This window comes from Bos indicus, chromosome 29 (genome assembly GCF_029378745.1).
Source record: "Bos indicus isolate NIAB-ARS_2022 breed Sahiwal x Tharparkar chromosome 29, NIAB-ARS_B.indTharparkar_mat_pri_1.0, whole genome shotgun sequence".
Taxonomy (NCBI): Eukaryota; Metazoa; Chordata; class Mammalia; order Artiodactyla; family Bovidae; genus Bos; species Bos indicus.
This window is the reverse complement of record NC_091788.1, coordinates 803,436-817,973: the sequence shown is the minus strand read 5'-3', so window position 1 is coordinate 817,973 and position 14,538 is coordinate 803,436. Positions and strand designations below refer to the sequence as shown.

At 38.0% G+C, this 14,538-nt stretch overlaps 1 protein-coding gene across 1 annotated transcript in view; it reads left to right on the top strand.

Moving 5' to 3' along the window:
- The window catches only part of HEPHL1 (hephaestin like 1), a 91,038-nt gene that overhangs the window by 27,720 nt on the left and 48,780 nt on the right, over nucleotides 1-14,538 (top strand). The window contains exons 3-5 of the mRNA XM_019955391.2: nucleotides 5,255-5,467; nucleotides 6,071-6,250; nucleotides 13,219-13,473. Coding sequence (XP_019810950.2) covers nucleotides 5,255-5,467; nucleotides 6,071-6,250; nucleotides 13,219-13,473 — 648 coding nt within the window. The remainder of the gene's footprint in view (nucleotides 1-5,254; nucleotides 5,468-6,070; nucleotides 6,251-13,218; nucleotides 13,474-14,538) is intronic.

Here is a 14,538-nt window from a genome sequence, read left to right as displayed (position 1 = left end):
CAACTTTGCAGTCATAGGATAAATTCCATTTGGACATGGTATGTAATTCTTTTTCTATGTTGCTGGGGTTTGCTAATATTTTGTTAGACTTTTTTGGTGTACACTTATGAGGAATACTGGTCTATAGTTTTCCTTTCTTATGGTATTTTTAATCTGGTTTTGGTGTCAAGGTACTGTTTGCTTCACAGGGTGAATTTGGAACTATTCCTTTCTCTGTTCCCTGAAAGATTCTGTAATGGACTGGTATCATTTCTTCTCAGTATTTCATAGAATTTATAAGTGAAACCATCTGAGCCTGGGTTTTGTTTGAGGGGAGAATCTTAATTGTGAAACAGTTTCTTTGTGTATTAGGTCTATTCCAATTCTTTATTTATTCTTAAGTCAGTTTTAGTAATTTGTTTCTCTCCAGAAATTTTTCAGTTTTATCTAAGTTGTCTAATATTTTGGCATAAAATTATTTGTAATAGTCCCTTTATAGTCTTTTTAATTTCTGTAAGTCTCTAAAATGACACCCCATTTTTCATTCCTGGTTTTGGCAACTGGGGCCCTCTCTCTTTCTTGGCAGTCTATATAAAGTTTTCTCAATTTTGTTGATCTTTTTCAAGGAACTAACTAACTTCTGGATTCATCTATTTTACAGTTTTCTATTTCCTCCTTCACTGATTTCTGCTCCAAAATTTATGTGTGTGTGTTAGTTGCTCAGACATGTCCGACCCTTTGGTTGTAGCCTACCAAGCTCCTCTGTCCATGGAATTCTCCAGGGAAGAAATGGAGTGGATAGTCATTCCCATCTGTAGACCACTTTCGATGCTGTGTGATTTTCATCTTGTGCTTCCCACGTGGCGCTAGTGGTAAAGAACTTGCCTGCCAGTGCAGGAGACATTAGAGACTCGGGTTCAATCCCTTGGTTGGGAAGATCCAGGGAGGAGGGCATGGCAACGCACTCCAGTATTCTTGCCTGGAGAATTTCATGGACACGAGAGCCTGGTGGGCTACAGTCCATAGGGTCTCAAAGAGTCGAACTGAAGTGATTTAGAATGCACGCCCACAGTTTTCCTCTACATCAGGGATTGGCAACCTATGGTCCACGGGACATGTTTTTATATAGCCCATGAGTTAAGAATGCTTTATATATATATGAAGTTGGGGGAAAAACTAAGATTTTGAGACAGAAATCTGCAAAGCCTAAAGTATTTATACTCAGACTCTTCACAGGAAATGTTTTCTGAACCCAGCTGTATATGAATATACTATCGTTTACTTTTCTATTACATTCTTGATAGAATGTAAAACAGCTCTGCTGTTTTTTGACTCCTGAGAAATACTGCTGTGAACATTCTTACATGCTTTCTGCTCCAGTTGCATATGCTTCTCTAAGAAACATATCTAAGAGTGAAAATATACATACCTATGTTCAAATTTAGTAGATAACTCTGGTTTTCCAAAGTGGTTGTACCAATTATATTCTTAACAGCAGTGTATGAAAATTCCAGTTGCTGTACATTCCCAACAACACTGAATACTACCAACTTTAGAAATTTTTGCCTATTTGTTAGGTCCGTAGTGCTATATCATTGTCATTGTAATCTAGGGTTTCCCTGTAATGAAATTTATTAAATTAAGTATTTTTTTTTTTTTCTAAATACTGATCCCATACCAATACCTTTACTATTTTCCTATGGGATTTTCTGGTTTTTTTGTCACTTAGTTGATGGAGTACTTTATTTTGAATATGAATCCTTTCATCAGTTATGTATGTCGTGAATATGTGACTTGCTTTTTCATTCTTTTAAGGTATCTTTTAATGAACAGAACTTCTTAACTTTCTTTTTTGTTTGTTTTCTTTTTAAAATTAATTTATTTATTATAATTGGAGGCTAATTACTTTACAATATTGTAGTGGTTTTTGCCATGGCTGATACATGAATCAGCCATGGGTGTACATGTGTCTCCCATCCTGAACCCCCCTCCCTCTTCCCTCCCCATCCCATCCCTCAGGGTTGTCCCAGTGCACTGGCTTTGAGTGCCCTGCTTTCATGCATCAAACTTGGACTGGTGATCTATTTCACATATGATAATTGAAATCATATTTCAATTGAAATAATTGAATACATGTTTCAATGCTATTCTCTCAAATCATTCCACCCTCACCTTCTCCCACAGAGTCCAAAAGTCTGTTCTTTATATCTGTGTCTCTTTTGCTGTCTCAAATATAGGGTCATCATTACCATCTTTCTAAATTCCATATATACGCGTTAATATACTGTATTGGTGTTTTTCTTTCTGACTTACTTCACTTTGTATAATAAGCTTCAGTTTCATCCACCTCATTAGAACTGACTTAAATGCATTCTTTTTAATAGCTGAGTAATATTCCACTGGGTATATATACCACAGCTTTCTTATCCATTCGTCTGCTGATGGACATCTAGGTTGTGTCCATGTCCTGGCTATTGTAAACAGTGCTGTGATGAATGTTGGGGTACACGTGTCTCTTTCAATTCTGGTTTCTTTGGTGTGTATGCCCAGCAGTGGGATTGCTAGGTCATACAGCAGTTCTATTTCCAGTGTTTTTTTTTTTTTTTTTTTAATTTAAATTTATTTATTTTAATTGGAGGCTAATTACTTTACAATATTGTATTGGTTCTGCCACACATCAACATGAATCTGCCATGGGCATACACGTGTTCCCCATCCTTAACCTCCCTCCCCATACCATCTTTCCAGGTCATCCCAGTGCACCAGCCCCAAGCAATTTCCAGTTTTTGAAGGAATCTCCACACTGTTCTCCATAGTGGCTGTACTAGTTTGCATTCCCACCAACAGTGTAAGAGGATTCCCTTTTCTCCACTCCCTTTCCAGCATTTATTGCTTATAGATTTTTGGATAGCAGCCATTCTGATCGGCATGAGATGGTACCTCATTGTGGTTTTGATTTGCATTTCTCTGATAATGAGTGATGTTGAGCATCTTTTCATGTGTTTGTTAGCCATCTGTATGTCTTCTTTGGAGAAATGTCTGTTTAGTTCTTTGGCCCATTTTTTTGATTGGGTCATTTATTTTTCTGGAATTGAGCTGCAGGTGTTGCTTGTATATTTTTGAGATTAATTCTTTGTCCGTTGCTTCATTTGCTATTATTTTCTCCCATTCTGAAGGCTGTCTTTTCACCTTGCTTAAGTTTCCTTCATTGTGCAAAAGCTCATAAGTGTAATTGTGGTTAAAATTTATCAGTGCTTTCTTTAACAATCAGTACATTTTATAATTATTTTAAAAAGCTTCCTACTCTAAAACCATGAAGATATTCTCCCATTTTACCTTCTTAAAGCTTTACAGTTTTGCCTTTTACCTTAAGGACTTGAATACGCCTGGAATTGGCTTCTATTTAACCTGTTGTTGTTGCTGTTGTTCAGTCACTAAGTAGTGTCTGACTCTCGTGACCCCATGAACTGCAGCATGCCAGTATTCCCTGTTCTTCACTATCTCCCGGATCTTGCTCAGACTCATGTCCATTGAGTCGGTCATGCCATCCACCATCTCATTCTCCATCATCCCCTTCTCCTCTTGCCTTCAGTCTTTCCCAGCATCAGGATCTTTTCCAATGAGTCAGCTCTTCACATCAGGTGGACAAAGTATTGGAGCTTCAGCTTTAGCATCAGTCCTTCCAGTGAATATTCAGGGTTGATTTCCATTAGAATGGACTGGTTTGATCTCTTTGCCGTCCAAGGGACTCTCAAGAATCTTCTCCAGCACCACAGTTTGAAAGCATCAGTTCCTCAATGCTCAGCCTTCTTTATCGTCCAACTCTCACTTGTGTACATAATGACTGAAAAAAAACATTGCTTTGACTAGATGGACCTTTGTGGGAAAAATGATGACTCTGCTTTTTAATACGCTGTCCAGGTTTGTCATAGCTTTCCTTCCAAGGAGCTGATGTCTTTTAATTTCATGGCTACAGTCACTGTCTACAGTGATTTTGGAGCCCAAGAAAAGAAAATCTGCCACTATTTCCATTTTTTCCCCATCTGTTTGCCGTAAAGTGATGAGCACAAATGCCATGACGTTAGTTTTTTGAAAATTGAGTTTTAAGCCAAGTGTTTTACTTTTGTCTTTCACTTTCATTAGAGGTTCTTTAGTTCCTCTTTGCTTTCTGCCATTAGGGTGGTGTCATCTGCATATCTGAGGCTGTTGATATTTCTCCTGGCAATCTTGATTCCAGCTTGTGCTTCATCCAGCCCAGCCTTTGACTTGATATTCTCTGCACAAATACACAAGGTGACAATATACAGCCTTGATGTACTCCTTTCCCCATTTTGAATCAGTCCATTGATCAGTGTAATGTTCTAACTGTTGCTTCTTGGCCCACACACAGGTTTCTCAGGAGACAGGTAAATTTGATATTCGCATCTCTTTAAGAATTTTCTTCAGTTTGTTGTGATCCCCACAGTCAAGTCAAAGGCTTTCATGTAGTCAATGAAGCAGAAGTAGATGTTTTTCTGGAATTCCCTTGCTTTCTCTATGATTTAATTTATGTTGGCAATTTGATCTCTGGTTCTTCTGCCTTTTCTAAGCCCAGCTTGTACATCTAGAAGCTCTCAGTTCACATACTGCTTAAGCCTAGCTTGAAGAATTTTGAGCACAATCTTACTAACATGTGAAATGAGCACAATTGTCTGTTACTGTGAATATTCTTTGGTATTGCTCTTCTTCGGGATTAGAATGAAAACCAGTCTTTTCCAGACTTGTAGCCATTGCTGAGTTTTCAAATTTGCTGGTGTATTGAGTGCAGCACTTTAATTAACAGCATCATCTTTTAGGATTTTAAATAGCTCAGTTAGAATTCTATAACCTCCACTAGCTTCGTTTGCAGTAATGTTTCCTGAGGCCCACTTGACTTCATAGACCAAGATGTCTGGCTCTAGGTGACCACACCATTGTGGTTATCTAAGTCATTAAGATCTTTTTGGTATAATTCTTCTGTGTATTCTTGCATACCTTTTCTTAATCTTCACTTAAAAATTTACTAAGTATCTGACTCTGCAGGACACAATATACAGTGCCTCATATAGTTCTTACATCTCTGTGGGGTGGATTCCAGATTTATTGGTAGAAAAACAAGGCAGTGAGAATTTAAGTAACAAGTCTTAAATCCCGTAGCAAATAAATTTTAGCTGATACATGTTTGATTTCAAAGCTCTAGCTCTTTCCACTATAATGTGCGATCTCTGTGTTTTAACTGTTTCATTTTTCTTGAAAGGAGCCCTGTATCCAGATGGAACATCTGGAAGGAACAAGGATGATGACATGGTTCCTCCTGGCAAAAACTATACCTACGTCTGGCCAGTGAGAGAAGAATATGCTCCTGCCCCAGCAGATGCAAACTGCCTGACTTGGGTGTACCATTCACATATTGATGCCCCTAAGGACATCTGTTCTGGGCTAATTGGCCCACTGCTGGTATGCAAAGAAGGTAAGATGCCTAGAAACCTCTTCCCAAGTGTGCTGAAAAGTGAATATAGTCTTCAGGTCTTGTCTTGCCCACCCGCCTTGCATCACACAAAGTGTGTCTCTTCTTCCTAACTTTCTGTAAGAGTAAAGAAATTCTCCTAACATAGAAGATCCATAGCAGGGACAATAACTCAGACTTCTGCCTAAAACCATCATCGCATTCTGAAACCTATATGCAAAAACTACACACGGACACCACACACAGGAAAGTGTAAAATGTACTCAAATAACCAGGGATGCTTTGCTTTATTATTTCACCCACATAATCACCTTGCTACTTTGTACTCTATTAACTGATTTAATATATCTATTTTTATCAATAAAGTATATCTTTTAAGGATAGCCAGGTTTCCAAGTCTGTGGTTGTGAGAATTTCTGTTTCATGACTTTTACATGGTTCTGTCATTTCCATCAAAGCCCTTCACTGCTTTTATGTTGTGGGTTACTCTTGTAGACATAGGTCTTTAAAAATCTTCACATTTATCCGATACTATTGACAGAAAGAAAAGCTCATCTTGGTTTAGTTCATTTTGAACTTTTCCTACTCCTTTAATGTTCCTGATAGGTATCCTGCACAGCTATTCAGGAACAAGGACTGATGTAGACCGGGAGTTTGTTATAATGTTTACTCTTGTGGATGAGAATCAAAGCTGGTACCTCGATGAAAATATCAGACAATTCTGCACTGATCCTGATTCAGTTGACAAAAAAGATGCTGTTTTCCAGAGAAGTAATAAAATGCATGGTGAGTGTCTCCCATGTTATCAAGTACATACCAACTGTCTTTTGTGTATCTGGCACTACAAGGGATACAAAACACACAGAAATAGCAAACCGAGCTTTCCAAGATTTATAACTTAGTGATGAGAATAATAAGAAAGTGATGAAACATAATACCAGTCAGAATCTAAAGCAAAGAAAGAGAGCAAAGAAGAAGAAAGGAACAGAGAGGAGACGAAAGAACGGAGAGCAATGAACAAAATGGTAATAAGCCCACACTTATCAGCAATTAAATGTAAATAGACTACATTCTCAAATCAAAAGACACAGAGGGACTAAATAGATTAAACAGCAACAACAACCAAGCCAAGACCTATCTATTACATTACCTACAGGAGACACACTTTAATTTTAAGGACACATATAGATGGACACTGAATGGATAGAAAAAACTATCCCATGCAAATAGAAACCAAAATAAAGGTGGAGTAGCTACACTTATATCAGACTTTCAATTGACTTTAAAACAAAGGCTATAATAGGATACCAAGAATGGTGTACATAATTATAAAGTGGTAAATTCAACAAGAATAGATAACATTTAAAATATTCATGCACCCAATATAGGAGAACTTATATATATATATAAAGCAAATATTAACAGGCATAAAGGGCAAAACAGACAGCAATACATAATGGCAAAGTACTTTCATACCCTACTTATATCAATGTAGGTGTCCAGAAAGAAAATCAATTAAGAAATACTGGTGTTAAACAACATGTTAGATCAGATGGACTTAACAGATATTTATAGAACATTCCATCCAAAACCAATAGGATACTCATCGTTCTCAAGAGCACATGGAACATTTTTTAAGACAGATCATATGTTAGGCCACTGCTACTGCTAAGTCACTTCAGTCGTGTCTGACTCTGTGTGACACCATAGATGGCAGCCCACCAGGCTCCCCCGTCCCTGGGATTTTCCAGGCAAGAGTACTGGAGTGGGGTGCCATTGCCTTATCCGTGTTAGGCCACAGATAAGTCTTAATACACTTAAGAGAACTGAAATCACATCAAGCATCTTTTCTGACCACAATGGGCTAGAAATTAATTATATGAATAAAACTAGAAAATTTACAAACATGTGGAATTAAACAGCATGTTACTGAACAGTCAATAGGTTGAATAAGAACTCTAAAAAGAAATTTTTAAAAAGCTTGAAACAAATGAAAATGGAAATGTAATATATAAAATTTTATGGGATACAGCAAAAAGAATTCTAAGGGGGAAGTTCATATTAATAAATGCCTATCTCAGAAAACAAGAAAAGTTTCAAGTAAGCAAGCTAACTTTACACCTAAAAAACTAGAAAAAGAACAAATTGGGCCAAAAATTACTAGAAGAAAGGAAATAAAGAAAATTAGAGCAGAAAGCAATGGCACTCCACTCCAGTACTCTTGCCTGGAAAATCCCATGGATGGAGGAGCCTGGTAGGCTGCAGTCCATGGGGTCGCTAAGAGTCGGGCACGACTGAGTGACTTCACTTTCACTTTTCACTTTCATGCATTGGAGAAGGAAATGGCAACCCACTCCAGTATTCTTGCCTGGAGAATCCCAGGGACAGAAGAGCCTAGTGGGCTGCCGTCTATGGGGTCGCACAGAGTCGGACACGACTGAAGTGACTTAGCAGCAGCAGCAGAGCAGAAAGGGCAAAACAAAAATGAAATAGACACGAAAATATTTAATTAGACTCACTAAGAAAAAAGAGAAAGAACTCAAATAAACAAAATCAGAAATGAAAGATGAGAAACACAAAGGATCATAAGAAATTACCATGAACAAATATATGCCAACATGTTGGATAACCTATAAGAAATGCATAAGTTCCTAGAAACATACAGCCCACCAAGACTGAATCATGATGGAATAGACTCTTAACAGACTGATTAATAGAAAGTAGTAATCAGTAATCAAAAACCTTCCAAGTAACAAAAGTCCAGGAACAGATGGCTTCTTTAGTTAATTCCATCAAGCATTCAAAGAAGAATTAATACCAATTCTTCTCAGAATCTTCCAAAAAACAGAAGAGGGAGAAACTCTTCCAAACATGTTTTATGAAACCAGCATTGTGTTGATACCGAAACCAAACAAGGATGCCACACAAAAATAGAAAAAATACAGGCTAATATTCCTGATGAACATAGATGTAAAAATTCTCGACAAAATATCAGCAAGCCAGATTCAGCGATACATTAAAAGTTTCATAACCATGATTAAGTGAGATTTATTCCAAGTATGAAAGGATAATTCAGCTTCCACAAATCCATTAAAGTTGTATGCCACAATAATAAAATTAAGCATATAAATATATGATTATCACAATAGACATAGAAAAAGTATCTGACAAAATTCAACACCTATTTAGGATAAAAACCCTTAACAGAGTATAAATGGAACACACCTTAACATAATAAAGACCATATATGACAAGCACACAGCTAAGGTTATACTCAATGGCAAAAGCTGAAAGCTAATCCTCTAAGGTCAGGAACAAGGGAAGGATGCACACTCTTGCCACTTTGATTCAACATGGTGTTGGAAGTCCTAGCCAGAGCAGTTAGGCAAGGAAAAGAAATAAAAATCATCCAAATCTGAAACAAAGAAGTAACTGTTTCTATTTGCAGATGACACATTACATATAGAAAAGCTAAAGACTCCAGTAAATTAGAGGGATATAAAATCAATACACAAAAATCTGTTGCATTTCTTTACATTAATAATGAATTATCTGAAAGAGAAGTTAAGAAAGCAGTCTCATTTACAATTTCATCAAAAGGAATAAAATATCTAGGAATAAATTTAACCAAAGAGGTGAAAACCCCATATATTGAAAACTATGATATTAATAAAAAAATTTAAGAAGACACAAATAAATGGAAAGATATTTTGTGTCCATGGGTTAGATGAATTAATATTGTTAAAATACTCATTGTTAAAATATTCAAGGCAGTCTACAGACACAGTGAAATCCCTATTTCAATCTCAATGGTATATCATTTTTACAAAAATAGAAAAAACAATCTAAAATTTGTATGGAACCACTAAAGACCCTGAATAGCCAAAACAATCTTGAAAAAGAACAAAGCTAGAGGCATCATGCTCCTTGATTTTATTACGAAACTATACTAATTCAAACATCTATTTCTGCTCTATTGACTATGCCAAAGCCTTTGACTATGTGGATCACAATAAATTGTGGAAAATTCTTAAAGAGATGGGAATACCAGACCACCTGACCTGCCTCTTGAGAAATCTGTGTGCAGGTCAGGAAGTAACATTTAGAACTGGACATGGAACAACAGACTGGTTCCAAATAGGAAAAGTAGTACGTCAAGGCTGTATATTGTCACCCTGCTTATTTAACTTATATGCAGAGTACATCATGAGAAACGATGGGCTGGAGGAAGCACAAGCTGGAATCAAGAGTACTGGGAGAAATATCAATAACCTCAGATATGCAGATGACACCACCCTTATGGCAGAAAGTGAAGAGGAACTAAAGAGCCTCTTGATGAAAGTGAAAGAGGAGAGTGAAAAAGTTGGCTTAAAACTTAACATTTGGAAAACAAAGATCATGGCATCTGGTCCCATCACTTCATGGGAAATAGATGGGGAAACACTGGAAACAGTGGTTGACTTTATTTTTCTAGGCTCCCAAATCACTGCAGATGGTGATTGCAGCCATGAAATTAAAAGACACTTACTCCTTGGAAGGAAAGTTATGACCAACCGACACAGCATATTAAAAACAGAGACATTACTTTGTCAAAAAAGGTCCATCTAGTCAAGGCTATCGGAGAAGGCAATGGCACCCCACTCCAGTACTCTTGCCTGGAAAATCCCATGGACGGAGGAGCCTGGTAGGCTGCAGTTCATGGGGTCTTGAAGAGTCGGACACGACTGAGAGACTTCACTTTCACTTTTCACTTTCATGCATTGGAGAAGGAAATGGCAACCCACTCCAGTGTTCTTGCCTGGAGAATCCCAGGGACGGGGGAGCCTGGTGGGCTGCCGTCCACTGGGTCGCATAGACTCGGACATGACTGAAGCGACTTAGCAGCAGCAGCAGCAGCAGCAGTCAAGGCTATGGTTTTTCCAGTGGTCATGTATGGATGTGAGATTTGGACTATAAAGAAAGCTGAGGGCTGAAGAATTGATGCTTTTGAACTGTGGTGTTGGAGAAGACTCTTGAGAGTCCCTTAGACTGCAAGGAGATCCAACCAGTCCATCCTAAAGGAAATCAGTCCTGAATATTCATTGGAAGGACTGATGCTGAAGCTGAATGCGAAGGGCTGATGGAAAGAGCTGATGCGAAGAGCTGACTCATTTGAAAAGACCCTGATGTTGGGAAAGATTGAGGGCAGGAGGAGAAGGGGATGACAGAGGATGAGATGGTTGGATGGCATCACCGACTCGATGGACATGGGTTTGGGTGGACTCTGGGAGTTAGTGATGGACAGGGAGGCCTGGCATGCTGCGGTTCATGGGGTTGCAAAGAGTCGAATGTGACTGAGCGACTGAACCGAACTAAACTGATACTAATTCGATATTGGCATAAAAACAGACACAGAGATCAACGGAACAGAATAGAGAGCCATGAAATAAGCCTGTGCAAGTATATATAGGAGGAAAAGGACAGTCTCTTCAATAAATGGTGTTGGGAAAATTGAACAGCCACAGGCAAAAGAGTGAAACTGGACCACTATCTTACATATATGCAAAAATTAACTCAAGTTGGATTAAAGACTTGAAAGTAAGATCTGAAAGTATAGAACTCCTATAAGAAAACATAGGTGGTAAGCTGCTTGACATAGGTCTTGGTAGTGATTTTTTTGAATCTGACACCAAAGCAAAAGCAATAAAACCAAAAATAAACAAGTAGAACTATTTCAAACTAAAAACTTCTACACAGCAAAGGAAACCATCACTGAGGAAAAGCAACCAACTGAATGGGAGAAAATATTTGCAAATCATATATCTGATAAGGAAATAATATCCAAAATATATAAAGAACTCATACAATTCAGTAGCAAAAAGCCATACAACCCTATTTAAAAAATGAACAGAATATCTGAATAGATATTTTTCTAAATAAGAAATACAGATGGCCAATAGGTACGTGAAAAGATGCTCAACATCATTACTCATCAGGGAAATGCAAATCAAAACCACAATGAAATATCATCTCATACCTGTTAGAATGGCGATTATCAAGAAATAACTAATGTAAATTGGTGTAACCACTATGAAAATCAGTATAGAGTTGCCTGATAAGACTAAAAATAAAAACCTAACATATGATCCAGCAGTTCTACTCATGGGTATTTATCTGAAGAAAATGAAAACACTGATTCAAAAGGACATACACTCCCCTCCATGTTCACTGCAGCATTTTTTTTTTTTTTTTACAATGGCCAATATACGGAAACAGCCTGTGTCCACTCATGGATGAATGGATAAAGAAATTGTGGCCTATAATAAAGGAATATTAAGTGGAATATTCAGCCATAAAAAAAGAATGATCTCTCCATTCGCAACAGCATGATGGACTTTTAGGGCATTATGCTAAGTGAAATAAGTCAGACACAGAAGGCAAATGCTGTATTATCTTTTTTATATGTGCAATCTAACAAACAAGCAAACTCCTCAAAACCAAGCTCATAGATTCAGAGATCAAACTGGTGGTTACAACAGGCAGGGGATGGGGATGGGAGAAATGGCAAAAAAAAAGTAACGTGCGTCATTCCTTTAACCTGGCTTAAAATTCAACATTCAGAAAACTAAGATCAAGGCATCTGGTCCCATCACTTCAGGGCAAATAGATGGGGAAACAGTGGAAACAATGTCAGACTTTATTTTTTCGGGCTCCAAAATCACTGCAGATGGTGACTGTAGCCATGAAATTAAAAGACGCTTGCTCCTTGGAAGAAAAGTTTTGACCAACATAGACAGCGTATTAAAAAGAAGAGACATTACTTTGCCAACAAAGGTCCATCTAGTCAAAGCTATGGTTTTTCCAGTAGTCATGTATGAATGTGAGAGTTAGACCATAAAGAAAGCTGACCACTGAAGAATTGATGCTTTTGAACTGTGGTGTTGGAGAAGACTCTTGAGAGTCCCTGGACTGCAAGGAGATCCAGTCCATCCTAAAGGAGACCAGTCCTGAATATATTCGTTGGAAGGACTGATGCTGAAGCTGAAACTCCAATACTCTGGCCACCTAATGTGAAGAGCTGATTCATTTGAAAAGACCCTGATGCTGGGAAAGATTGAGGGAAGGAGGAGAAGGGGATGACAGAGGATGAGATGGTTGATGGCATCACCTACTGGATGGACATGAGTTTGAGCAAGCTCCAGTAGTTGGTGATGGACAGGGAAGCCTGGCGTGGTGCAGTCCATGGGTTCGCAAAGAATTGGGCACAACTGAGTGACTGAACTGAACTGAACTGCCTCATTCCTCCCTTCTAATCATTTCTTTTTCTTCTTGCTGAATGCTTTTGTCACTTAAATAGCTACTATATGTCAGCTTTCCCAACGTGAGGTAAGACAGGGTTTCTAGTTACACAGAACAGATCCAGTGGGGATGGTAAATATGCAAATAGAGGTGGAAGTAGGAGGTGGCCAAGCTGTCCTGAATTATAAACAGCACTTTGGTTTACTCCTGATCTCATTGTGTTCACAGAGCAGCTCAGGCTGTGTTCCTATTGCTGATCACTTTTATTGAGTGCTTTTCTCTTAAAAAGACTAATGCTTTTCATTCCTTTGGGGACTGCATTTTATCAAAGAAGCCATGTTTTTTTCTGCACAAAAATATTACAACCCAGTGATCTGTGCTAGTTGTTCAGCTGTGCTAGAGTATGTATTACCATTGTTTCTGGTTCTGCTGGGCTCTGCAGGCGAGTGTCTTTCACCGGTGTTTCTGTTTTTCAGCGCTCAATGGATACCTCTTTGGAAACTTCCCTGAACCTGATATGTGCGTTGGTGAATCAGTGTCCTGGCACCTATTTGGGATGGGGAATGAGATAGACATCCATTCCATCTATTTTTATGGTAACACCTTCATCAGCAGAGGGCATCGGACTGATGTCGTCAACCTGTTCCCAGCCACCTTCCTGACAATAGAAATGATAGTTGAGAATCCTGGAAAGTGGATGATAACCTGCCAAGTCAGTGATCACCTCCAAGGTAAAAAGGATGAGGCCAGTGTGGAAATGGTTACAATGGCACAATTAAACCACACAGTCAACGGTGTTCATTCAGTGCATGCTATTGGATGGATTTTTGTCTGTGTTATATTTATTACAATTAATATTAAACATAGGAAAATGTATAATGCCTATTTGGCATCTTATTGACAGATATTTATTAATTAATTACCTACTTATGAACCAGGTAAGAGGTGATTGAAAAAATTGATAAGACCTTCCTGGAACCTGGAATCTAGTAGTTAAACATAGTTATACATTTACAAAATGAATAAAATTTGAGGCAGAATGATAAATGTTCTTGAGCTTTGTCACTTTACTGGAACAGTCAGAAAGGCTACCTAATGAGGGGGTCCCTAATCTGAGCCTAGAAATATGGGTAAGAATTTGATAGATGAGGAAGAAGAAAAAGGCTTTCCAAGTAGGGGAAGCAACAAAAACTGGGAAAAACACATGGGCAATTATAAATAGAATAAAATTTACAATCAGAAATTAGAATTTACAGATAATCTGGTCCAACCAGAAAGGGATTTCTAGATAATCTGGGCCACCTCCCTATCCAATTCTTGAATTCCCTTTTGGACATCTCTTTAAAATTTTTTAAAAAATTTTATATTGGAGTATAATTGATTTATGTATGATGTGTTAGTTTCAGGTGTACAGAAAAATGAGTTATACGTATTCAAATATCCATTCTTTTTCAGATTCTTTTCCCATGTAAGTTTCCCATATTACAGAGTACTGAGTATAGTTACCTGTGCTGTACAGTAGGCCTTGTTGATGATCTATTTTATATAGAGTGGTGTGTATAACCCCAGCCTAGTAATTGTAGCAGCCTGTTTCATCTCTGGGCTGCTCCATGAGAGTTCTTTATATTGAGACAGAATCCAGTGACAGGTGCAGAATCCTTTGAAAGGTGAAAGATAAGCATTTGTTGACTTAAATACCTGTTGAATGATTCGGTCCAGGTTCCTTGGGACCACATGGAATAAGTCTACTTAGCTGGCCTCAGGTTCAAGTCAGAGGAGTGATGAAGCAGAAGTTT